Source organism: Xenopus laevis, chromosome 5S, assembly GCF_017654675.1.
Source record: "Xenopus laevis strain J_2021 chromosome 5S, Xenopus_laevis_v10.1, whole genome shotgun sequence".
NCBI classification, from domain to species: domain Eukaryota; kingdom Metazoa; phylum Chordata; class Amphibia; order Anura; family Pipidae; genus Xenopus; species Xenopus laevis.
This window is the reverse complement of record NC_054380.1, coordinates 26,792,864-26,818,925: the sequence shown is the minus strand read 5'-3', so window position 1 is coordinate 26,818,925 and position 26,062 is coordinate 26,792,864. Positions and strand designations below refer to the sequence as shown.

The 26,062-nt window shown below is 39.1% G+C and overlaps 1 protein-coding gene across 3 annotated transcripts in view; it reads right to left on the bottom strand.

Annotated features, from left to right (window-relative positions):
* plcb1.S (phospholipase C beta 1 S homeolog) overlaps positions 1–26,062 on the bottom strand; it is a 305,516-nt gene that overhangs the window by 15,962 nt on the left and 263,492 nt on the right. For 2 of the 3 annotated variants that reach the window (XM_041564337.1, XM_041564338.1), the window contains exons 26-31: positions 25,410–25,629; positions 23,753–23,936; positions 20,428–20,504; positions 20,245–20,334; positions 19,654–19,711; positions 16,417–16,503 (exon numbers count right to left, since the gene is read on the bottom strand). In XM_041564337.1, the coding sequence (XP_041420271.1) occupies positions 16,417–16,503; positions 19,654–19,711; positions 20,245–20,334; positions 20,428–20,504; positions 23,753–23,936; positions 25,410–25,629 (716 nt within the window). Of the gene's footprint in view, positions 1–16,416; positions 16,504–16,527; positions 17,182–19,653; positions 19,712–20,244; positions 20,335–20,427; positions 20,505–23,752; positions 23,937–25,409; positions 25,630–26,062 lie in introns of those variants that run through there. The other variant, XM_041564339.1, reaches the window with a different exon arrangement.

Here is a 26,062-nt window from a genome sequence, read left to right as displayed (position 1 = left end):
CATTTCATAAAGAGGATCTTTTTATATAAACCATTAGGTATTACAGAGCTGAACTGATTAGGACACTTCAATACAAAATATGTTTTCAGCTTAGCCAGTGGCTAAAAAAAATTAAAATGATGTTTTTTTACATTCTAGGTTTCTGTCTGTTCCCAAATCTACACCTGGAGGAAAACAGTGTCAGCCATACATCAGCTTATAAATCCAAAATGTTCCCACTAAAATCTATTTCTTCTATGCATGTGCTAAATATTGCTTTTTCTAGAACAAAAATAAACACATTTAGAGTAAATAAGTCAGCTGATAATATTGCTGATGCCTGCTCTTTTGGTGCCAATAAGAATAAAGCAATGTAAAAGATCTGTACAATTTGTCTAGAACAAAGAGGCCTTAGGGTGCTCAGTGGAGCAAGGAATTCCCGAAGGCCAAAGTATCCTGCATCCTGAATTGCTGTATCCTAAAATCCTTGTATCCTGAAATCCTGTTTGTGCTCTGTCTTTGTTCCACAATTCTTTGAGTCTCCGGTTTTGACTAATGGCTTATTATCTGGATTGCTGCTTTTCTGCCCCCTGCCTTGACTTTCTGTCTGTTTTATGAACCCTGCTGTCTTGCTGCCTGCCCTGACAGTCTGCCTGTTTTATGAACCGTGCTTGCTTGCTTGCTGCCTGCCCTGACAGTCTGCCTGTTTTATGAACCGTGCTTGCTTGCTTGCTGCCTGCCCTGACAGTCTGCCTGTTTTATGAACTCTGCTTGCTTGCTGCCTGCCCTGACCTTGTGCCTAAACTTGCAACTTTTTTAGTTTCCCACCTGCCCAGATCAATTGCAATTATTTTGACTTGTTTTTCTGTCAGCTCATTATACATTGGAGTCCTAGTTTTTTCCAGTTTTATATTTTATATCCAGTTTTATAATTGAATCTTTTGTTTAATCATGCAGTTCTTGTCAAGCCTCCATAGTGTTTGCAACTGGTTACTTTATGTTATGTATCTTTGTTACAAGGAAAATGAGTATTTAGAACCCAGATCTATTGCTGCAGAACTTATAATTAATTTACTTTCTTTTTTAGTCGAAGGAGATATCTAAGCTTCCTCTGATCTGGTAAAATCAGTTATTTCTTATAGAAGGCTAATAAAAAATGACTTTTTTTGTCAGAATGAGAGGAAACCATCAAGGAAACATTCCTACTGGATGATACGTTTGTTCAACTAATTGAAATACGAGTAATGGGATTTCAGTAACGTTTTATTGTTTCATTGAAATTTCCATTCCCACATCAACAACTATTTTGGTTTCCACAGAAACTTTCAAGGTTTTCTAAACAGACCATTCATATTGCCACATATAGCAACATAGAAGCGCATTCTAGTTTTATGGGCACTAAGTCTGAAAATAAAATCAAGCCTCAGTTTCCCTGGATTAGCAGCCATTGAACTCACTGACTTTCTCTTAATCAGATATTTGTGCCAATAAAGACTGCCCATTAGCAAATCACCATTATATAAAGGCCAGTAAAGCACAGTTTCTTAAACTCACATAGAAAACAGTTTATTGGTTCCTTTACAAAACATTTTAATGATTGATTACCAATACAGATATCTTAACTGATTGATCAATACAATCCAAAGAGAGGAGACACATTTTCATATACAGGTATGTGATCCGTATCTGGAAACCCAATATCCGGAAAGCTCTGAATTACGGAAAGGCTGTCTCCCATAGACTCCACTATAATAAAAGAATCCAATTTTTTAAAAACTGATTTCCGTTTTCTGTGTAATAATAAAACAGTAGCTTGTACGTGATCCCAACTAAGATTTAATTAAACCTTATTGGCAGAAAAACAAGCCTATTGGGTTTATTTCATGTGTACATGGTTTTCTAGAAGACTTTAGGTATGAAGATCCAATGTATGTAAAGATCTGTTATCTGGAAGACCCCAGTTCCCTAGCATTCTGGATAACAGGTCCCATACCTGTACCTGTATATTAGTGTTAGGGGCTGCTTTATTAATGACTGAGCCTCCGAACCAATGTGAGTGCAATTAGAATAAACTCCAATGGTAACACGAGGTAAAGGTAAAAGCTAATAGCCTAGACTAATTCCACTCAATAAACCGCATTGTCATAATGCAAAGGAAGCACCTAATCTGATTTGGCTGATCTGGAACGTAAGTACTTGGAATGAATATAAAGTACAAATACATTAAAAGAAGCAAGAAAAATAGATAAAATAAAGTGGTAACGATTTAAATGGAGGAAAGTCAGCAAGATTCAACAAACCCCCATGCAATCTCTAAAAGCAAACCCTCAAGCATTTTTCTGATCAATTGTAAGGAGGACATGGTGGAAAAAAACAGTGGAATAATTTGACACACTTTGCCAGGCATCGCCAGGAAAAAAACGGCATCATTTTTTACGAGATTTTTTTTTATGAGTAATTTATGGTAAAACTTACTTACAAAGGTCTGAAGTGTAAAATAACAGCTGCAAATTTGGCATTCCCATCGCATAACACAAAACACACCTTGATAAATTCACCATTTATTTTGCACAGCTTTTTTACACCTTTTTTTTGGTGCAATTTGGTTTTACACATCAAAATAAATAGGGCCCCATATGTGTTGCTCAGATCTGGAATGCAAATTATGGATGGTCAAGCTGCTTGCTGAATACCCATCAAATACAAAAAGGGGGGTTGTGGGAGCACTCCTAAGGCTAAGTAAAAATGAGCCCTCAGAGTAAGTCTCAGGGCTAGATCCTCCCCCACCACCAGCTTTTAAGAGAGAGAGAGATTGCCCAAACTAACGCCCATTTTTAAAAAAAAATTTGATAATTGAAAGACAAAGTAAAGTTGTATGTATAGGTGCACATTTAGAAAGTGTGTATATATGTGTGTGTGTGGTTATAGGTGTAAGTATAGATAAGAATATAGGTGTGAGCAAAAGTAAGTAAAAAGATAAAACCAAATTAGGTGTAGTAATTGGTGTAGTAAGTGTACATAATAGCAAAAGTGTTACTTCATGCAGTTAAAAAACATAGGGCCACCATTAGTTTAACGGGGTAGGTATGGGGTGCTACAAACTACATGAAGCTCAGCCACAGCTTCAGGCTACATTTCAAATACAAAAAGGGGGTTTAAAAAACCCCTTTTTGTATTTGCTGAATACCCATGTAGGACATGTAACCTAATCCTGGAGCAAATACTCATCCTTAAAGGAGAAGGAAAGGTAAAAACTAAGTAAACCTTATCAGAAAGGTCCATCTAAATATACCAGTAAACCCCCAAAGTAATGCTGCTCTGACTCCCCTGTCAAAAGAAACACAGCATTTCGTTCCTTCTATTGTGTACACATGAGCTTCTGTATCAGACTTCCTGCCTTCAGCTTAAACCTCATTGCCCTAGGCAAGAGCATGCTCAGTTTGTTCCTCTTCCCCCGCCCCCTCCCTTCTCTGCTGTAATCTGAGCCCAGAGCAGGGAGAGACTCATGCAGGAAGTGATGTCACACCATGTTAATACTGCAGCTCCTATCCTAAACAAACAGAGAGTTTATAGAGCTTTTTACTCAGGTATGGTAAAACATTCTACAGAATAAATATAGCATTCTAGCTTGCACTATTGCAGCTGATCTATTGGCAATAAAATGCCTCCGTAGCTTTCCTTCTCCTTTAATCAAAGTAGTCAGGAAAAGAGATAAGGAAATTACACTTTGTATTCGATGTTTATTGAGTTGTTTTATAATGAGCTGGGAGCACAGATGAGGAAATACAATATTGAAGTCATTGGCATGCCTATGAGTAAATGATATCCTTATAAATGGTGACTAGTGATGTCATCAGTTATAAACGGCGAGTAGTGATGTCATTTTTGTCACATGACTCACTAAAACGGTGTGCAATATAATAAATAAAGTACCCCTTGTTGGAAAATATGAGGATATTAGAATTAACCTCAGAGTTCCATGATCTGTATAAAAGCACTCAGCTATATATAGTCATGAAACTCCTCAGTGACTTATAATATACTTCTATTTTACAACAGGGGGTACTTTATCCACTATATACATCTGCATGGAAAGTTGCCTACATTTAATAGCCCAGCCAATAATTAATGTGCATATCATTCCCAATAACTTACTGACCACTTCGAGTGCAACTGAGAAGCCTCGTTGTCCACCTTTACCCACCTGATCATGCACCATCACAACAGATCTGTATCTCGGAACATTTTACTAAATATAAGATTTGATGACCTATATAAAACTCTGCAGCATTATGTCTTTATATGGTAACGGAACACCTGGCAACTTTATATATAACAGCAGAGGCCACATCTATTCTACTTCTATTTCTAGTCAAATATAAGAGTATGTCATTCCAGTTGAGCAGAGAAACATTTATTCTTTGCTGCACTACACAAAATACAGCATTTTAGTATGCGGACTATGTAAGGACATCTCCCATAATAACTGCCACATAAAAAGAGAACGTGGCTTACAATTGCAGATAAAGGGATTTATTTCTGCCTGAACAAGGAAAAATGCACAAATATGTCCCTGCTCAAGGTTCCTCCAGCATTTGGAAGCAGCTAAATCTGTTACCAAGAAACCAGATGGTATAGGGCAGGTCTCACTGTAATATTTATATCTCTGCTAGAGCAATACAGGATAGACAGTCAATTAATCATCTGGTGTTACAAACATCTATCATGGCATCTATCAAGCGACTGGCAATGTACTAGGCAGGGGGTGATGGATGGCAGGGAATTTATAGAAGAAAAATATATCCAGGAACATTTTAACTGAAAGAGGGTCCAGATGAGAAAACAAGCATGCCCTCTGCTCCACACAGAACATGAATCCTAGCCCAAATTCTATATTCAGTAACAGTCACCGGTGGTGCTTACTCATCTGATACCACTGAAAATGCCTACAAGACACTAGACTGTAACCATATTTATAATTATAGAGGGTGAGCATGGTCCCCAAAATTACCTTCCAACTTCTTCTTGATCTGGAAATGCAGCAGGACAAGTGCCAGTGAAATTCCCAAGAGAAACAACTAAATAATGTCCATATGACCAGGACAGGCAATCAACAAACTGTCATTTAACCTTCATGGTTTGTGTGCATCAACTGTCATATGTTAATCTCCCCCAGTGCTTATGGCATCTTTATCTCCAGCGTCACTTCTTTGCCTTCTTCTTCCCACTACACTTTTGTATTTCTGCTTGCACCCTCTAATCTCCTCCATTCTACTGCTCAACCAATGTCCCTTGATTTGTTTTTTCATGAACCCTTCAGTCTAGAGTCCTGTGTGGGTCCTTTTTTGGAACCCGTATCCGACCCGTACCCTGCAATCCGCAATTTGGACCCGCATTCTTACCCGCTCGGACCCGCTTCCCGACCCGCAAGTACCTTATCCGCAACCCGGATCCGTGACCCACTGACCATCAAGAGTCAGGAAGTGCTGTCATTGTAAACCAGAAGTGACATCATGGGAAGTAGACGTGATCAGAAAAAAAGGAGTAAAACAGGAAGTGCTGTCATTGTAAACCGGAAGTGACATCATCGCAAGTAGACATGATCAGAAAAAATTTGTAAATATCGCTATTGAGAAGACTCGCAGCCCGACCCGTGACCCGCAGAACCGCCGACCCCCGTCTATACACGCACCCGGAACTTCTACCCGCAACCCGCAGGGTACCGCAGGTTTTTGCGGGTAACCCACGGATACCCGACCCGCTGCAGCACTCTACTTCAGTCCCCTGTATGTACCTTTCATGCTCCATACATTTAGATTCTGCTGCTTATGCTGGATATGATGACCTCTTTCATGATACGCTCCATTGTGGGATGGTATATAGGTCTGGTATTTGCCTATATGAGGGTGTATTCATTATAAAGACCTATTTTAGTGAGTAGTATTTAGAACATCTAAATGCCATTTCTCTTACTATTTTTAGAGATAATGAAAAGGATATCAGTTTAGTTACCACTCTAGAGATCTACAGAATATTGTACTTACAATTTCCACTAAAATGGATATTGAAGGCTTAGGAAGAAAGAACAATCCCATAACTACATTTGATTGCAATCCCCTTTGCTCAAGACCAATTCTTGTGTTATTTCTGCTCCTTAAAGCTGAAGGTTCTTACATGGCTGCTCTTTATTTGCCTCTGACAATGATGAAGGACAGGCTGCCCATGTTAAGTTGAATCCCCATATATCTACACATTTGACTCCCCCCCCAATTATATTACCATGGTTATAAGTTCTTGGTAGTCTTTGACCTGTTTAGAGCCCCATTTACTTTTTTCTAGGAAGAGAAAAACCCTGTGTGAGAATTCCTGCAAGAGGTAAGCACTGAAAACCAGGATGCGGCAATGCATTTATATGACTGTTCCTTGATATTCAGAACACAAGCTTGCATAGTAACAGCGAGAAGGTATTTCTGTATTCCACAAATACATCCTTAATCATCACGGGTGCCGGTGCAATTAAAAAAACTGTGCTACACGAAGCTCTGGGAAACTCTCATTAAATAAACAAACAATAACAGGAATCAGTGTTGATATTTAATAAAGAGAATGTATCTTTATATGAAGGCAGCAATCAAATGCCGGCAGCTGGGAAAATGACAGATAGGGAAGGGCGGAGGAGCCCAATATCCATTGAATATAATGGAGCTGATATAACCATAAGTCAGCTAAGAGCATTGTGTTTATTTAGTGTGACATTTCCTTTCACTGCCACTTTATCACAATATCTCCTTCAATGGTGGGAAAATACATTTTACAAGAATAGTGCCACCCTTGGCAAGTTCATTAGGATTCGGTTATTCTGCCCGTGCAATAAGTAAAGCACAATAAAGCACTGCCAAGGAGAAATAAGTTGGGGGAATAAAGCAGTCATTAAAGGGGAACTAAAACTCAACAAAATCTAGACTATAACTAATTCACCTTATGCATTGCAATTATGTATCAGTTTAAGGCCCCCTCAGCCCTTTAGCAGGGCAGATCTTTCCCCGTAAAGATGCCACAGTAGCTCCCATCTTCTTTTCTGCTGAAGAGAATTGACGGAATTCACCTTTTTGGGATCAGATACATCCTGAATCTTTCACACTGTATTTGCCAAAATCCTGGACCAACTCCAAAATTTGCATGTGCAAAGTAGGGAAAGGTTTCCCTGGTCGGTGAAACCAGATACTGTGTTTTGGCTGAATCTTAATCCTGCTTTAAAAGTCTGGGATTTGGATGAATCATGAACTAAGTCCTGGATACTGTATATACAACAAACTAGAGAGGGTGAGGGTGTGTCAACATTTTCATTGTTTTTCTTACAGATAGTTCCAAAGATGAAGAGTCCAGTCATAATGGCGTGCCATAATAGTATGAGCAGGTTGGACCGGGCAAACATGAGTCAATTGGTTGCAGTATAATACTACAAGTTACTAGGTTGCAGCATGGAAAATATATGAGTGCAGACAGGGCAAACATGAGTCAGTATAATATTACGAGTTACTAGGTTGGTGCATAGGAGATGTGTGTGCAGACTAGGCAAACATGAATCAGTTGGTTGCAGTATGATACTATGAGTTAGTAGGTTGGAGCATGGGGAATATGTGAGCAGTGTTGGACTGGAACACAGGGATACCAGGAAAAGTCCCGATGGGCCAAGGTGTCAGTGGGCCCTCATGCTGCTAGACATATGGCCTATTTCATGGCCATTCCTTCCTTCTATGAGAACAAAGTGGCTAAATAGATGGAATAATAGATTATAATATGTACAGAAAATGAGAATAGATGAGTGAGGAAAGGAAGAATAATAATAGAGTGGGCCCCTGGTCTAAGATTAATTGGTGGGCCCCTAGTCAAAGGTTTTTGGGTGGGCCCCTGGTGTCCCAGTCTGACATTGTATGCGAGTGCAGGTTGGGAAGCATGAGTCAGTCGTTTGCATTAGGCAGTTGGTGGGGCACAGTGATAAACATCAGCAATCTTAAAACTGAATATAAATGTATTTTAAGGAGCAGACTTATCTGTGTAAATCTAATTAGCTCATCGTCTGTTCTATATATATTCTATATGTTCTATAAGTTATGTTATTCTATGTGTTCTATATACATATTGCTCCTTTAACCTCACAAGTACTCTATATGGACACCCTTTTTACTAACTAGGATTGGATGTCTAAGCCACGTTCAACATTGCCATCAGGTGCCACTAAAGAAAACAATGACCCAATTTTTTGACAATTGGTGCTTCCTACTACATGGCAAAAGGTTGGGGAATGTCTTGTTTCAGCACATTGACTCTCCCACGCACAGAGCAAGGTTGGTACAAAATTGGTTGCAGAGATGGGAAAGAAAGAAACTGGACAGAACCCATATGAACACCAGTAGTACGAATTGGAATGCCAGGCTTGATCGCCCAACATTGGTGCCCAACATTGGTGCCCAACCTATTACATGGATGTAGGAATGGAAGAAAACCCTAGCAACAATCTTCCAGAAGGGTATACTTAAAAGAATTATCATTGGTTTCAGTATGTTGGTCAGGCAAGTACATTTGGCCAGATAGTGTATTTTATTTGTAACTGCATATACTAGGGTATATATCCAACCATCATGTTATGTGGGAATTCAGATATAATCATTGGCCTCCTATTTAAATATATAAATAGCGTGTCAGGCCTTTGCCTATTATTAATACAGGTACCATGGGACATATCTAAATAGAATAAAGTAAACATGGGAAACTAACTTTTACCCTTATTCTCCATTCTCCTCCTGATGGTTGAACTTAGACAAACAGTAGATACACAGATTAGGTATAAGTCGAACACAATGGGAGAGAGTACATGGCAAATTTTTGGGACATGTGAAAAAGGCCCCTTTTAGGCAGTGGGTAGAGTATAAATAGATTTTGATCAATTCTCGTTAAAAAAAAAAAGAATTATGTTGCAGTAAAAGCATTAGAAGTGATGTAATGGGATCTGTTCAGGAATGACCTAAAAATAATCAATCTTGTGTGTCAGTAATATCTTATAATATCTTATAGCTTTACCGTCTGAAACCTAATAATGGTATTTACCTGGTTTGAACTTCATGACTGTCCATTAAAGGGCAGTTGCATAAGGGGCAGGTTACATGTGTTCAGTTTGGGCTCAAGCTAGCGACCATTGGATCTTGTGATATCACATAACTAAATGGTTCAGGCTTTCCTTTACTGAAAAGGGATGTCATTCTATCAGTAGGTGAGAGCAGAGTGGTGTCTCCGACTCAACTCCTCCAAAAGACTGGTCAATATTTCTGATCTATTTAATACATTTGTGATGACCAATAAAAGAACATAATAAGCCATCTCCATATTTTTTGTGATTTATCTACGGCCCCAGCAGATCGATAGGATATGTAACACAAGCCCTGTCATCTGCAGCGTCATGGAAATGAATGGCAAAATAAAGCCGTAATTATAGGAATCTGTCTTTTAACCAATTCGATTAAAGTTACCGGCTGATGTTCTCAGGTCTTGTCACCGTGAAAAGAAATGTAATTGGTAGAGGCAAATTGCATGTGTATTGATCATTTTATTATGCGGAAGAACAATATGCTAAGAGGGAATAATGGCACCTCTGCCTTGGTTTAAAGGTCAAGTGCAACTAAAAGCAGGTTATTTCACCAATTCTGCCCAATCACTCGCTGAACTGGATTGTCAAATGAGCATTTGCTTTTCATGAGTTGCTGTTTATATTCTATTTATAGGAGCTTTAATAATACCACTTACTCACCTATTGACACAAGATGCTATTTAAATATATGCTGCAAATAATTTTGTTTACATTTCAAAGAAAAAAAAAGATTTTCCCAGGAGGGATATAAAAGTGCACATATATAAACATGAGAGAGGAGGTGACAGATTCAGAGGGAAAAATACAGTGTTAGACAAGTCACTGCTCATTTGAGAGTGAGAGTGAGAAATCCGAGAGGCTTTGGATACGGGGGAAAGAAGAGGGAAGAGACTGAGCGGGAAGCCTCTTGTACTTGTATAGGTATGGGATCTGTTATATGGAAACCCATTATACAGAAAGCTCCAAATTACAGAAAGGACATCTCTTCCATTTGTAAAAACTATTTATTTTTTCTGTTTAATAATAAAACAGTAGCTTGTACTTGATACCAGCTAAGATATAATTAATCTTTATTGGAAGCAAAACCAGCCTATTGGGGTTACTTAATGTTTCCATGATTTTCTAGTAGACTTTTCATGTATACAAAATGATACTTTTATATTGACTTTTTAAAAAAGAAATGGCACTGGCGGCTTATTCCTGCAGAATTATGGCTATAGAGACTTGCTCTTCACTGTATACACTACAATATAGACATATTGTTACCTGAGGCCTTCTTTCAACTAATATGGTTGAAATATTAGGCATATGTTTATGCTTTAAGTATTTTTGTTTACTAATTCTTTCTCATGTGTGTTACATTTATTCATTGTAACCTTTCATCACATCTTGGTGGGTTTCCCTTAATGGGCTTCTTTACCTTTAAACTAGGTTACTTTATCTATTCTTATATCTTTTCTACACACTATTCTTATATGATTGGAGCAGGTGACTCTACAATATTTGTCAATCCTTCTATTGATATAATGTAAAAGTCTTGTTCTTTTTGCTTGAAAATTCAATAAAAAGATATAAAAAGAAAGAACAGTGAAATGCACAGCTTAGAGGGGACATTGGAGGCACTGGGGCATCAGTGAGGGAGAAAATGTGGGGACAAGGTTAATGGGGAAATGGAGGGGGAAGTGGTAGGAAAGAAGGTGGAACGGTTACTGAGATGGTGGAAGAAATTCAGGTCACAAACATCTGAACAAACAAGCTGAACAAGAAGTCGCAATGGAGAAAAAGAAATGGCAAAAGCTACGACGGAAAAGAAAGTAGAAGAAGCTTCTCCGGAGAAGAAAGAAGCCTCAAAGGAAAAAAAGAATGAAGGAGCCTACTATGGAAAAGAACAAAGAAGCCACAATGGAAAAAAAGAACGAAGAACCCTACTATGGAAAAGAACAAAGAAGCCACAATGGAAAAAAAGTATAAAGAAGTCTAGTACGGAAAAGCACAAAGAAGCCGAAATGGAAAAAAAGAATGAAGAAGCCGACTACGAAAAAAAAGAATGAAGAAGCCACAATGTAAAAAAAAGAAGGAAGAACCCTACTATGGAAAAGAACAAAGAAGCCACAATGGAAAGAAAAGAATAAAGAAGTCTACTACGGAAAAGAACAAAGAAGCTGCAATGGAAAAAAGGAAGGAAGAACCCTACTATGGAAAACAACAAAGAAGCCACAATGGAAAGAAAAGAATAAGAAGTCTACTACGAAAAAGAACAAAGAAGCCGCAATGGAAAAAAAAGAAGGAAGAGCCCGACTATGGAAAAGAACAAAGAAGCCACAATGGAAAAAAAAGAATAAAGAAGTTTACTACGGAAAAGAACAAAGAAGCCGCAATGGAAAAAAGAAGGAAGAAGCCTACGACTGAAAATAACGAAGAAGCCGCACTGGAAAAAAGGATTGAATAAGCCTACGACAGAAAAGAACGAAGAAACTGCGACGGATTTTCATTTTAAAGTCAAGGTTCATGACATAAGGTCATTTCATAAAATGCTTAACTAGAAAATAAGTTTTAACTAGACAAGTTATCATACCTGGTTGCTAAGGCACCTAAGAGACCAACATACATAGGGGAAGAAACTTATTATTTATAGATATAAGTCTCTTACTGCATGAGTGAAAAAAATGAGCAGAGCAGTTAAGGAAGCCAAACAGTTTTGTGCCTATTCCCTGCTATGTACACAAATACACTGCAATGGTTATGGTCTGCGAGGGTTACTGCCACTCTAAAATCTGCAATCTCAAAGATTTATTTGTTAAATAAGCAGTATGTAATGTATTGAAGAAAAGAAATGCCATTTAAAGCCATGCAGTTAGTCTTATATGTGTAGCTGGCAGAATGCCTTTGCCGTGGCTGATGCACATTTCTGTGTAGAAAAGCAAACTCCCCCCATAACTGAGAGAGTTATGATGAATGGCCTTATTTAATAATATTCACATTACAGGCATTTCCTTTGGATAATAGAATGGCTCCCAGGCTGGAGTGGCAAGGCACATTGAGAAGCGCTTACAGCACAATAACACCGGAAATGTCATTTATTAGGCTCCATTTTTCCATTATTTAAAATGCTACTCAATATATAATCTGTGATTTGATGATAACACGATGCAAGTCTTGCACAGAAACAATCTGCAGCTTTCCAGCAAAGCAAATTATATGAAATTGCAAAAAGCACTTTATGCTCTTGGCTCTTCTAAACTGAAGGATATTTATTTCATGGCAGAATTGCTGCTTGGGAATTGAACTGTAGGATAGATAGTTTATTATATTTGTTTACACAAAAATGAATGGCAGAAACACAGGAGTAAACTCCCAGGACTGATGACAGGGAATAGAAAAAAAGGATAAAATAAGGAGGACATACTTGAAAACCAGGAAAACTTAAGAGGAAGTCTAGGAAGGGTTAAAATAGCTCAGGAGAAAGAAGGCAGTAAGTAGTTAATGAAAAAAGAAGTATTGCAGGCAGGAAAGGAGTGCAGTGTGTGTGAGGTGGATAGCAGAGGTAACTCACAGCACCTTTACCTCATCTAGTAACCAGTAAAACTAACTAGGAAGGCAGCAAGGAGAGAAAGCTCCCCCCTCCAAAGGAAAGCAAAGAACAAACTTACAGAACGGCAGGAGCTTTGATAGTGTCTGTGGGAAGAGGGGCTGCTAGTGCAGCTGTAGAGCAGGAAGTAGGAAAGTGAAAGTAATTGCTTCCCTGCAAACCATGTGACCTCTCTCCTCCAAACATCACAGGCATGGGCAGAGAGGGGAGGGGGAGTGTACAGCTAGATTCTCATGTCGTAGTGCGACCTGGCTTTTCATTACAGAGTGGCTGCCTCCAAGCACACAGGTAATCAGAGGCGTAACTATAGAGGAAGCAGACACTGCGGCTGCAGGGGGGCCCAGGAGGTATAGGGGCCCCATGGGCCCTAATTCATATAAAATTTCAATAAATATTGGAGAAACAAGTCAACCCCAAAACATTTTGGGGGCCTGAAAAATAATTTGCTGTGGGGCCCAGTAATATCTAGTTACGCCACTGCAGGTAATGCTGTGCCTGCTGTTAGAGCAGCACAGGATGAATGTGTAATGAGCAGAAATGGAAGCCCCCATGACAAAATACAAACTAAAATAACTTATGCATGGATTTGTGGATTAACATTTTATTTGCCAGACAGTGTTTATGGATGTGTGTTTTTTTATAAAAATGCAAAAAATTAAAAAAAAAGTTTAAAATGACGACAGATTCCCTTTAAAGGCATTAACTGAATCAGCCATCACAACATCGCCCGGCAGTGCATTCCACAACCTCACAGTCCTGACTGTGAAGAACCCCCTACGTTGCTTCAAATGAAAGTTCTTTTCTTCTAGTCTGAAGGGGTGGCCTCTGGTACGGTGATCCACTTTATGGGTAAAAAGGTCCCCTGCTATTTGTCTATAATGTCCTCTAATGTACTTGTAAAGTGTAATCATGTCCCCTCGCAAGCGCCTTTTTTCCAGAGAAAACAACCCCAACCTTGACAGTCTACCCTCATAATTGAAGTCTTCCCTCCCTCTAACCAGTTTAGTTGCACTTAGTCTCTGCACTCTCTCCAGCTCATTTATATCCCTCTTAAGGACTTGAGTCCAAAACTGAACTGCATACTCCAGATGAGGCCTTACCAGGGACCTATAAAGAGGCATAATTATGTTTTCATCCCTTGAGTTAATGCCCTTTTTTATGCAAGACAGAACTTTATTTGCTTTAGTAGCCACAGAATGACACTGCCCAAAATTAGGCAACTTGTTATCTACAAAAAACCCCAAGATCCTTCTCATTTAAGGAAACTCCCAACACACTGCCATTTAGTGTATAACTTGCATTTATATTATTTTTGCCAAAGTGCATAACCTGCATTTATCAACACTGAACCTCATTTGTAATGAGGGATTGTAATAGGGACCTTAGATTGTAAGCTCCACTGGTGAAGAAACTAATTGGAATTTGATAGGGACCTTAGCCTGTAAGCTCACAGGGGTAGGGGGTGATGGGAATATGAGAGGAACCTTAAAGACTGTAAGCTCCATTGGGGTAGGGGCTGATGGGAATGATGAATGGAGCCTATTAGAAGCACTAAATTTGCTTCTATAGTACAAATGAAAAGGGACGTATGCATGTATATATTTTTATTCATATAGGGCTACTTGTACCCGCAGTATTATGTGTTAAGAGAATGGGTTAATATTGTCAGAGGGGAACAATACAATGACAGAACATAGATAACTACACACAGTACAACTCATACAATTAAATCCACGTGTTAAGAGGAATGAAATGTTTGACTTGTAGAGCTTACAGTCTAAGTATGAGGCACATAGAAGCCCTACGTATGTCTGATATTATAAAAGCAATTATTTAGATACATTCATTTAATCTCTCTTACAGCAGATAATGACATAACCTTCTTCCACACTGACACCATGAGCACCTAATCCATAAGGAGATATACCATCTAAACTGGATTTGAGGAAAATATATAGTTATATATTGATGTCACCTGCTCCTCTATGGGGAAATGAAAGCGACATTCCCAAACCCATCATCTCTACATATGGCAATGCAGGAGGACCGGGGCCCCTGACTGAAGGAGGACATAATGACATAAATAAGGGATTATATGATACATGGAATTATGTTCTATGTTCTTTTCCCAAGGGACCAGGAAGAAATGTCCTTTCCGCCTACATTATAACCAGGTCTGATGCCAAATGCAGGACAAGCTGTCTGTTTGGAGCCCTATTATTTGGAGCCCTATGAATAACCAGACTAAACCCCCATAATCATTTATTGGATATATTGTGTATATATATATATATCAATAACCAGACTAAACCCCCATAATCATTTATTGGATATACTGTGTATATATATATATATATATATATACTCACTGGAATTGCAGTTTTCATTCTTTTACCCCTGTGTATGTGTATATATATATATATATATATAATGTAATTGCTCGCTATGCTGCTAAAATAACGTGAAACACCCTCCTTTTTCGGCAAAACCCCTGAGGTACTGACCAATCAATAGATTTTTTTCTTTCAGTTTAAGTTACTATTCCACAAACTGCTGAATATAATAAACAGATTTGCTGTGACATAGTGTTAGGGAACAGCGCCATCTGCTGGTCTGATACCAGGGACTGCTGTGTTTGCAGAAAGCATGACTTATGACACAATGTAGCAGGTCAATTCTCCCCCCCCCCTCGGGTTCTGCCAATCTGCTGCCTTCAGACACATTTTCAGGAGTCAGGTCCAGAAGGGCAGAGAACGTGTTTTTGAGAAGGAATATTGTGCCAGCATTGGATGCACTGGCAGATAAGGCAGATAATTCCATACTGGGTGCTGGGAGTAAGTAGAACACTGGCAGAAGGTTAATGTAGGCAGACAGCAGGTAAAACATATCAGGTTTGACTTTTTTTGACCAGTGACATATGAAGCCCCCAGCAGCAACACTTGATCATTTGTGCAGGCCCGGATTTGTGGAGAGGCCACATAGGCCCGGACCTAGGGCAGCAGGATTTTAGGGGGCGGCATGTTGCCCAACCACACCCACATTGGTTCAGAAAAACTGGGGATGTGCAGGAGATACAATCGTTTTTTAAATTTCCTGTGCACCAATCCCCATTGCTGTGGTGCCGATGATGAAAATTTGAATGAATAAAAGTGAGGGGAGGGGGGTGATGAACGACATCGGGCCTAGGGGTGCCCGCTAGGGGTTCCAGACAATGGGCACGTCCTGAACACACAAAACTGAACCTTTAATTTGACTAGAGAAGCCCCTAGTACATGACACAGCAAGGCACTTACACATTTAAAGGGAAACAAAAGGGTTCAACTACAAGTACAGTAGGCAAAGTGCAATTTCAAACACCACCACCACAAGGCATTGTTGACCAGTGCATTACATCACATTGCAGAGGGACACCATTACTACAGTAGAAAAAGGGATGAGTCCGATTGCACCTCAATCCACCAACAAATTATGTGTTGGCACAAGGCTGCTGCACCAGTTGTACTTACAATAGTAGAGAAGTACCAGAATGGCATCATTGCTGGACTCAACCATTTCCATCAAGAGGAACGCTCCGGACTCCGCCCCAGCTGGGAGCACAGGTGTGAGCAGGAGTCACCTGGGACTTATCTTACAGTCGAATGTTGAAGCACAACAGTTGTACATAAGCATTTCACACAAATTGAGTCGGAAGTGGACACGTTACCTTTGGCTTTTCATCCAGTATTTGCTGACGGATCTCCTTGTGCTTTTCTATCAGTTTTTCTTGCCGCTTACTCTGAGCATCTTCTAACTAAAAGTCACATAACACAGACAGGGGATTCAGTTCTTTATTATTTCATTCACTGATTTATTTACATTCAACTTTCTAATGCAAAGACATTCCATGTAGAGTGCCCTCTGCTGGTGACAGTGCACATTGTCCATCTCCATTTGTGGTGTGAAACCTCAATTTTACACACCTTGATTTTACATTTTCCTGCATTTTATACAGTGTTTTTGTGGTCCCACCAATATATAATGCATACCACCTCTACCAGATTTTACATTATCTATAAATATAAATTTATTCTCTTTCTGGGCCCCTGAATTAAACAACACGGGTGGTTCTACTGTAATTGCATTGCTTGTTGCTTCATCTGTAGTTTGATACAAGGCCCACTGATCGTATGATGCTTTAAGGGCAAGATGGAGCATAACCCAATTGTAGGGGGGGCAGTGCTTTCATTAATAGATTGTGATATATTCAGCATACATTATATGTTGACAATTGGTATTTTAGTCCATGAAAGTGCCTAATAATGAAGAGTTACTAGAAATTCACACAATATCCAAATTGACTGAATTTTCTGCATGACAAATCCTGTTGGAGGTTAGCCATGGCTGCTGCACACTCCGAAAACATCTAATCATACTGGAATATTTTATTGTTCTTGCCCCCAAGCCGTCCCTCTGATTTTGGGAGCCCTGACTGTAAGAAGTGAATGGGAAAAAAATATTCCTTTAACTTTCCAATATTAGGAAATGGGTTGCTGCTGAAATAAGCAGATCATTCTGTGGTTTCCCTCTGCAGACCTACGGCAAGATTCCAAGAAGAAAAACACGCACAATATAAGTCCATAGATTCTGATATGATGGGGCTGGAAGAAAGCCACACCAGCCTCGGTACTCTGGGTCACTGCTGATTTTGGGTTACCACCTCACTTCTTTAAAACTGGACACATACTGAATCAGGAATACATGGATAGGGCCATAATGTGGACTCCATAAGCATCCAGTATGGGGAAGTAAATTCTAGAATAGAATAATGCTAGAAATGCTGTATTTTGTATACTAAACATAAGGCTAAGGGCACACTAGGCGATAGCGCCGCGATTTGACTCGCGGCGACTTTTCGCCGCGACTTTTAATCCGCAATCGCTGTGGAAACTTTGGCGCTGGCGTCTATGGGGAATCGCGTCAAATCGCCAGCGTAAAAACACACGCGGCGATCTTTTTTCTATTGTCGCTCGAAATCGCCTAGCGAGGCGATTTCGAGCGACAATAGAAAAAAGATCGCCGCGTGTGTTTTTACGCTCGCGATTCCCCATAGACGCCAGCGCCAAAGTTTCCACAGCGATTGCGGATTAAAAGTCGCAGCGAAAAGTCGCCGCGAGTCAAATCGAGGCGCTATCGCCTAGTGTGCCCTTAGCCTAAACATCAACTGACTACACCACAAGCCCAATAAAACAAATGATTTATGCTTTCAAAGTTTGACGCAGGGGGTCACCATCTTGTAACTTGCTCAGTGTGGTCTGGGCTGCTTAGGGATTGTCATACATTATCAAAACAGCATAAGTCAAATAATATCTGCCAGAAGCCAATACAGCAAGACTGATTTATAATCAGAATAGACAGACTGCACTGGATCCTGTGTTGTCATGTAATCTAATGGGGATTTTATAGTTGTTGTATTGTTTAATACAAACTTTCTCCAACTCTGCAGAACCAGTGGCTGCAGCAAGATAATCCTCCAAATAGAATCCCAGTTTAAATTTAAATCTGACTTTGTCCCTGCAGCTGGAGTTGAAAACAGTAAAGGGGATGTAAAGGCAAAAATAAAATCCAATACAAATTTCTACACAGTCGCCGACTGTTCTACAAAGAAACAAACAAAGCTGCTTGAGTTCTGCATGGCTGGGATGTAAGGCAGGGGCTCCCCCTGCTGTTCATAAGTATGATTGTTTCCCTGCAGAGCAGTTAGGGACCATCTGACAATTCCTATCCACAGCAGTAAATGAAGGAAGAATTACACTGCACACAGTCAGGTTTCTTATAAAAACGGTTCACATTTTTTAATTGAAGTATATTGGATGTTTCTTTTTCATTAAAGAAAGTAAAAATGGGATTTTATTTTTTTGCCTTTACATGCCCTTTAAGGGGTGCAGTGGTAACACTATGCCCATTTGTGAGGTAGGCTCAAGCTCATCCACTCCAAATCCCCTGGTACAGGTACATGCAAAACACACAGTTAAATCAATTAGAAGGGGCATTTTCAAGTATAACAAAGCTTATAACTCAACCATTACACTACTTGTTGCTTTATTACATGAAAACAATCCTAGCAATGCGGCCTTGAGTCACCTTTATGAAGGTTGGGCATGTTTTCTGGAAATGACGGGCATTTTTGAATTACAGTTTAATTAAAGCTGCATGATGCCGTTCCAAGGACAATATCTAATTGCCATGTTTGGAATCAGCAAGGAATGTTTTCAAATGAAACATAAGTGGAAATGCTGTCCAAACAGTCAGGTTATTTGGGGATGCCTTTGATACAAAGTTACTATGTGCATTTGTAATATCGATTAAATCCAGTGAAATACTGTATATTGTGTGTGGGTAAAGGGGATGCCTTGAACTTTATTCAATACAATGTTACTAGGACCATTTGTAATAGTTAAATCCAGTGAAATACTGTATATTGTGTGTGAGTAAAGGGGATGCATTGGTAGAAAAAGCTTTGCTATTGTTTATTTTAGTGCTATTTCCTTGCAGTGTTTGTATGATGATATTTCACTATATCTAATAAAAGAAGGGTGTTTGGCTCTTGAATAAATACTATACATAAACACATGCTACTAATAAGAGGAGCAGGACACAGCCTTACTATGGGTGCCAGTCAGTTCTGCTATGGGAACTAAACTGTGCCAGAACAGTGCCAATAGCAGTGCTAGACAGCTACAAAAATAACTTCTTATGAGCTCTGCCATTGGCACTGCCATGGGGGAATTGATTGAGGCCAATGTGACCTGGAACCCCCCCCCCCCATAGTTTTGTGACCTTTATAAAAGCCCTTGGTTGAGCCCTTGTGTTTTTATAAGCTTTACAGAATTCCTTTCTGACTTCTACTAGTAATATTTGTTTTCCCTTCACTTCTGTAATGCAACAATATAGCAATATTTACCCTTTTAATATACTGCACCACTTCTTGAATATATGATCGGATCATTTCTGTTTTCTCCCTGTAAGAAACACAACAATGAAATTATAAAAATGTTGGGAAAATGGGAAAGTTATCAGAATAAAAAGCTACACTGTTGAACCTTTAAATATTGTATAGAACAGTGAACATTCTATGCAGGGAAGGTCATGTGAGCTTTGCACAAATGGTAACCTAGCGGAAGCTCCATCAACGGCTAAGCCTTTGGGTTACTTCTAGTATGGATATTATTATTGGGATTCATGATCAAAATTTGGTTTTCTAGTGACATGTGTTTGCCCGGGGCAGCAATTCTAGTGTGTTGCAGAGACTGGAAGGGCAAGTAGTACGACCCAATATGACATATTTAGCTTATGCACCACTTCAAGTGCAAGAATGCCTTTGGAACACTGGAAAGTCTTAACAGTCCCACGTTTTCCCACTCTGTTAGACCTGTCTGAGACCATGTTCTGGGTCAAGCCAAAAGTTAAACATAATAACCCATGCCTAATTAACCCTTAACAACCAAGGGCATGAGGGAAAGGGTCGCCGTTTCTATGTATAAAAAATACTCACTCTTCCATTTGATTTTTATCCTTGGACTTTGTTTCTGTGACCTTTTCTTGTCTTTTCTTATCCATTTTCTTTTTCAGCTCCTTCTTTTCCCTGTGGAGTAAAGGGAATTTAGATGATCAGGATCATACGTGAAGCACAACAATTCGCCTTTATTTACATGTTCATACAAAGTGAGGTTTTTACTTTTCACAGGTTTCTTTGAGCTTCTTCAGCTGGTTGCTCTGGCATTCCTCTGCTACATCCGTCAGTTTTTGGATTAACTGGAAGGAGAGAAACTGCTTCAGTTAAAAAGAACTTTTTACCTACTGAATGAACAATATTTCATCCTCTAATCATCAGCCCTGTATAACTCAGCTTGTGATTGGCCAGAGAGTCCTTTGAATGCTATAGAAAATCTTAGAATACTTGTTAATGTCCCTTTAGTTATATAATTGTTTTATACAATAAACTGTATAAATAAAGTATACAACAAAATTGCTGAATATTAATTTATAGATTTAGCACACAATGTAGGCACATCAAGGAAATTGAAAATACTGGAAGAATTAGCCCACACAAACGAAATCTTTAATTACGAATTTTTGTTTGGTCTGAAACAAAGGTACTATTCATCAGAGGAATCCCTTGTAGGGAAACCATTGGCTCATTAATCTTTGAAAAGGTCTGAATCTGAACAAATATTAATTTAAACTGCGCCCGGGGGGGATTCTTTAATTGTTCTTTGGTCAGAGTACACAGGGGAAAAGCTGGGGATAATTAAACAATTCAGGAATGTAAATTGGATTTAAAACAAGTAAAGGGTTTGCTCAATATGTTCTTTTTAAGGTAAAAAGAAAAACATGTGAGTTACTATATTATACAGAGTGAAAGTTGGAAGAGTGAAGCTACTTTGCGGGGATCACTTGGCAAGACATGTCTGAACTGCTGGTTAAGGCTTCAAAAATAATAGTTATGAATATTATGGTGGGGGGGTACATCATGAACTTCATTCAATGACTCTCTCCACCAAAACACAAATGTGACCTTCTAATGTCCCTTTCATCTGGGTGGCTCAGCTTCCATTGTGTTTCAGGGGACTGTCCATACATATCTCAAGCAACTTCATGGTTCTGAACATAGATTGTCAGTGACCCCGGTTCAAGGGTCAAGAAGGTGCTACAGAACAGAGATGTGCTTAGAAGCCAAAGCAATTCCACAGGTGGAGCAAGGTGGCATATAAAGGAAATCAATTTCATTATCAAGAATAAAAACATAGAAACATCCCATCTTCTACCAAAGAATCTTCTGTAAATGATTCCTTTCATATTTACTGTTTTTCTGCTTTTAATCAATTCTGAATAAAGAACCCTCTGACCATTCCTTAACGTGCCTCCTGCAGATGTAGGGTTTGCAATATGCCACTGATTTCTATTCAAATATGTGGAGGCCTATTTATATCATTTTAATGCTTTTAGAAACCACGACTAAACTCACCTTCTCTACAAAAAAAAAAAAAAGATGGAATCTAAAAAGATCCCAATTTATAGTGCATGAATGAAGAAAAAACCTCTTAAAAATGTTGTTTTTTGGACAATTCCTAGTGGAAGAAAAAGATAAAAAGCTATAAGCCAGAATTGATTAAAAATGGTCCAATCGGATCAGCGCAGCTCCCATTGACTTCTAAAGGCCCCCGACAACTTTAACATGGAAATTTTTGTATTAGAGGTGGTTTTTTTACTTAATTAATCTTGAATTTTTAGAGTTTTACAGAAATACAGAAAATCCATGAATTTTTAGAGATTTGTGGAAAAAACAGAATTTTTTCTTGGTAACCTGGTGGATATACCTCCATACATGTACAGAGCAACACCGTTCACTCTCGTGTTTGTTCAGATGTATGGGGCATATAAGCTAGTTCTGCTTGCATAAAGGTATTGTTTTATTGTGGCTATACATGGTCAGACCTGCAGTTTTTACATGTACCAAGTAGTGGGCCTAATTGGAAGGATCCGCCCATTTGAGTTCTAGACCATATGGTGGTCCCCACCGCAGACCTGTTGGGAGATGACAGTCAAGGACAAGAATTCCTCTGCACTCACCCATATTATTTTATTGAGGACATTAGAACTTTTTATGTGTATTGGGTAATGGGTATCCTTTTATGTCACTAATTAAAATTATTTAGTCATTTTTCACCAGTGGCATGTAGAACTTTATGGGAGTTAAGGGATTTAAAAGAGAAAAAAAGCTCCATCCAAGACGGGTGCTAAATGTTAGGTTGAAAACGTAGGCTTTCTTTGTGTTAAGTCTGTGCATGAAAACCCATGTAAGGAGAAGGAAGGAAGAGGATTGCTCTCTCGCAAGTACCCTGGGTTGGTACAGTTTTCTGCTAACATGACACTGCACTGACCCGGCATATCAGGTAAGTCATTACAATCCCTATAACATTTGACACCCACCTTGGATTGGAAAGTTGTAACAGAAATAAAAATTATTTCATATATATTGAAACTTGTAGGAACTAATTATACTGTACGTTTTCTTTTAAACCGGTCCTGCTTGCCGATTGGTTGCTGTGGGTTACTAGAACTGGTGCAACAAACATCCATTACATTACCTATATATATATATATATATATATATATATATATATATATATATATATATATATATATATATATATATATATATATATATACTTCCCCCAAATCCCAGCACTCACGATAAATCTTCTCTGATAGCCTGGGTGCATGCCACGTGAAACTTCATACGATCCTCTCCCAAGGAAGCCGCACTACTCAGGACTTATTGTGAAGTAATACTTTTATTGAACACACTAACGTTTCGGCTGCGACACCAGCCTTTGTCAAAGTAACATACATTAAAACATTTACCCTTAAATACCCAAACTATGGCGCGAACATATCCCCAACCCTCCCTCTCTGACGTAAGCACATGTAATTATCCTGATTTAATATATCCTCAACTAGTGCAAATGCATGCTGTTATAGTTTGCAATTGTATCGAACTCGTCTTCTCAATCATTAAATCAGATCCCCAAATGGTAACAAATATAACAAGTAAGTATCGCTTCACTTGAAAACGTAGGCTTTCTTTGTGTTAAGTCTGTGCATGAAAACCCATGTAAGGAGAAGGAAGGAAGAGGATTGCTCTCTCGCAAGTACCCTGGGTTGGTACAGTTTTCTGCTAACATGACACTGCACTGACCCGGCATATCAGGCAAGTCATTACAATCCCTATAACATTTGACACCCACCTTGGATTGGAAAGTTGTAACAGAAATAAAAATTATTTCATATATATTGAAACTTGTAGGAACTAATTATACTGTACGTTTTCTTTTAAACCGGTCCTGCTTGCCGATTGGTTGCTGTGGGTTACTAGAACTGGTGCAACAAACATCCATTACATTACATATATATATATATATATATATATATATATATATATATATATATATATATATATATATATATATATACACACACATATATACATATATACTCACCTGTTTGATGTGCTCCCTCTTCTGGTATTTCTCACTATAATACTGCTCTTGGCGAAGGTTAAGAAGTTGCTGCTGTTGTTGTTCCTTCAGTTCTATTAATTTCTGGGCCATTTCTGCATCTAAAGCACTCAAATCTTGTTCCACAGTGGAAGAATTATGATCCGGACTACTGTTTGTTTCGCACCTACAAATAGGAGCAAATGGCATGATTCCATTGGGTAGTAAAGGCCAGAAGAACCATGTCTAGATCTCTGCAACTCAAGTCATTAATTCCCACCGTCTCTTTTACTCAACAAGACTATATAGTGCTTTTTGGAAAGATCAACATGGCAGGACATGGAATGTCTCTACACTGCTATCTATTAAGAGCAGACACTGATCATTCTTGGATGCGCCATGGGCATGGTTAAAGCGTAATGGGGTCTATGTAACATGGTGGTCATGTGGCTGGTTGGTACATTGGCTAGCACTTTAGGCTTTTAGTTCTGGTGTGTGATCCCAGCCAGACCACTATCTATGAGTATAGTAAGGGGGGGAGCTAGCAATAGCAGCAGAATTTAGAAATCAATTCCCACCAAAGGGACCAAACCACAGTTGGATCATCTTTGCCACTAGCTTATGTTTCATTGGGTGTAATCCTTCTTAGGTTTTGCACAACAGATCAATTTATAATTCCACATCATGGCCCAAATCCCAAATTGCAAAGTTGAAATAGATGAGAGATAACGAAAACACTCTTGATCAGCAACATTAACCTAAAGATTTCCCATTAGAATACTAATCAGAGCTGGGAGTTTAAATATGCACATTAGTTACTGTATTTACACATAAGATCATTATTCAACCCCCGGCAACAAGAGCGATAACCAAATGATGTGTCAGAATAAGAGCAAATATTATTGGTTAATACACAATAAAAGAATGCTACACACAAAACATATATTGTATAGTTCAATAATGTTCAATCTGATATTTCATTCGATATTTCCCATAAAGGATGTTGCGCACCGTCAGTGATAAACTATAGAGTATGGACGACCCTTCATTCTAATCATGAGCTGTACAATATATCAATATTTAGATGTTTCATTCACTTTGCTTTTGTTTGTGCTGATTTGTCTGTTGGTTCTGATAATCATTGTCTAGATTTTAATGCCCCGATGGGCTACAGGTTAGTTCTAACGCCACCCCATTTAAATCTATTAGAAATGAACGCAGAGAGGAAATTGATGTTCTAATAAATGTTCACAACCCAATTAAAACTGTTGGCTGTCTGCTACTGAGGTACAAAGTCAGTAAGACACTCAGGGGGGTTGTAAGAAATGAAGATCCTTATGAGACACGGGGCATCATTTACTAAGTGCAGGGCAGAGTGCAAAGAATGGGGGCAAAACATGGGGGTCTCCTCTGCACATCAATCTTAGTCAACCCAAAAATACATGGGGTAACAATGTATTCATGAAGGACGGGGGAGGAACATAGGTACCATTAGTGCCCATTCCTGCCCAATTACAAAATTGCAGTCCCACCATGTGCCCCTGTCTATGTTCGGCAGCTCAGCTTTGTATTTATAAGGGATAGGAATGGGAAGGCATGTGGTCCTTACTGCGTCTGGGCAAAAATTAAATAAAACCTTCATTTATACTGGTGAACATACTTTTTTTTGCTATCCCTTTTTGCCGTCTTTTCCAGAACGGCCCTCCTCCTCAAGTAATCGCTTTGAATCTCGTTGTACTTGGCCGTATGCTCCTTGATGAGATCGGTGGTTTTCTTGTGGTGCCTCTTGACCAGGTCCTTCATTTCTTTGTAATGTTTCTTCTGAAGCTTCACAAACGCTTTCTGCTGCTTCAGCTCCTCCATCGTCTGGGCTTCCACTTCTGCAATTCATTTAAGAGTGGGTATTTATATATTTATAGAAATAACCATTCACCTGTCTTGTGCCATGAGAAAAACACAAGAAAATACAGCTATGCACCCGTTTAAGTAAGTTAATTAAATGATATTCATGAACCATTAATGATACTTGAACTTCCCAAATGTTGGAGAGTAAAGCCATACACGGCCGATAAAATCTGCCGACAGATCTGAGTCGGCAGCTTATCGGCCTGTGCGTGGGGCCCTCCGACGGGCTTCCCTGATCGATATCTGGCCAAAAGTCGGGCAGATATCGATCGGGCAGGGCTAAAAATCCAGTCGGATCACGGCCGAATCTGTTAGTTGGTGCGGTCCCACGATCAGACCACCCTTATTGTCTACATATGGTGTTTGGTGAAATTCCCAAACGAGCGGATCTTTATATCGATGGTCACC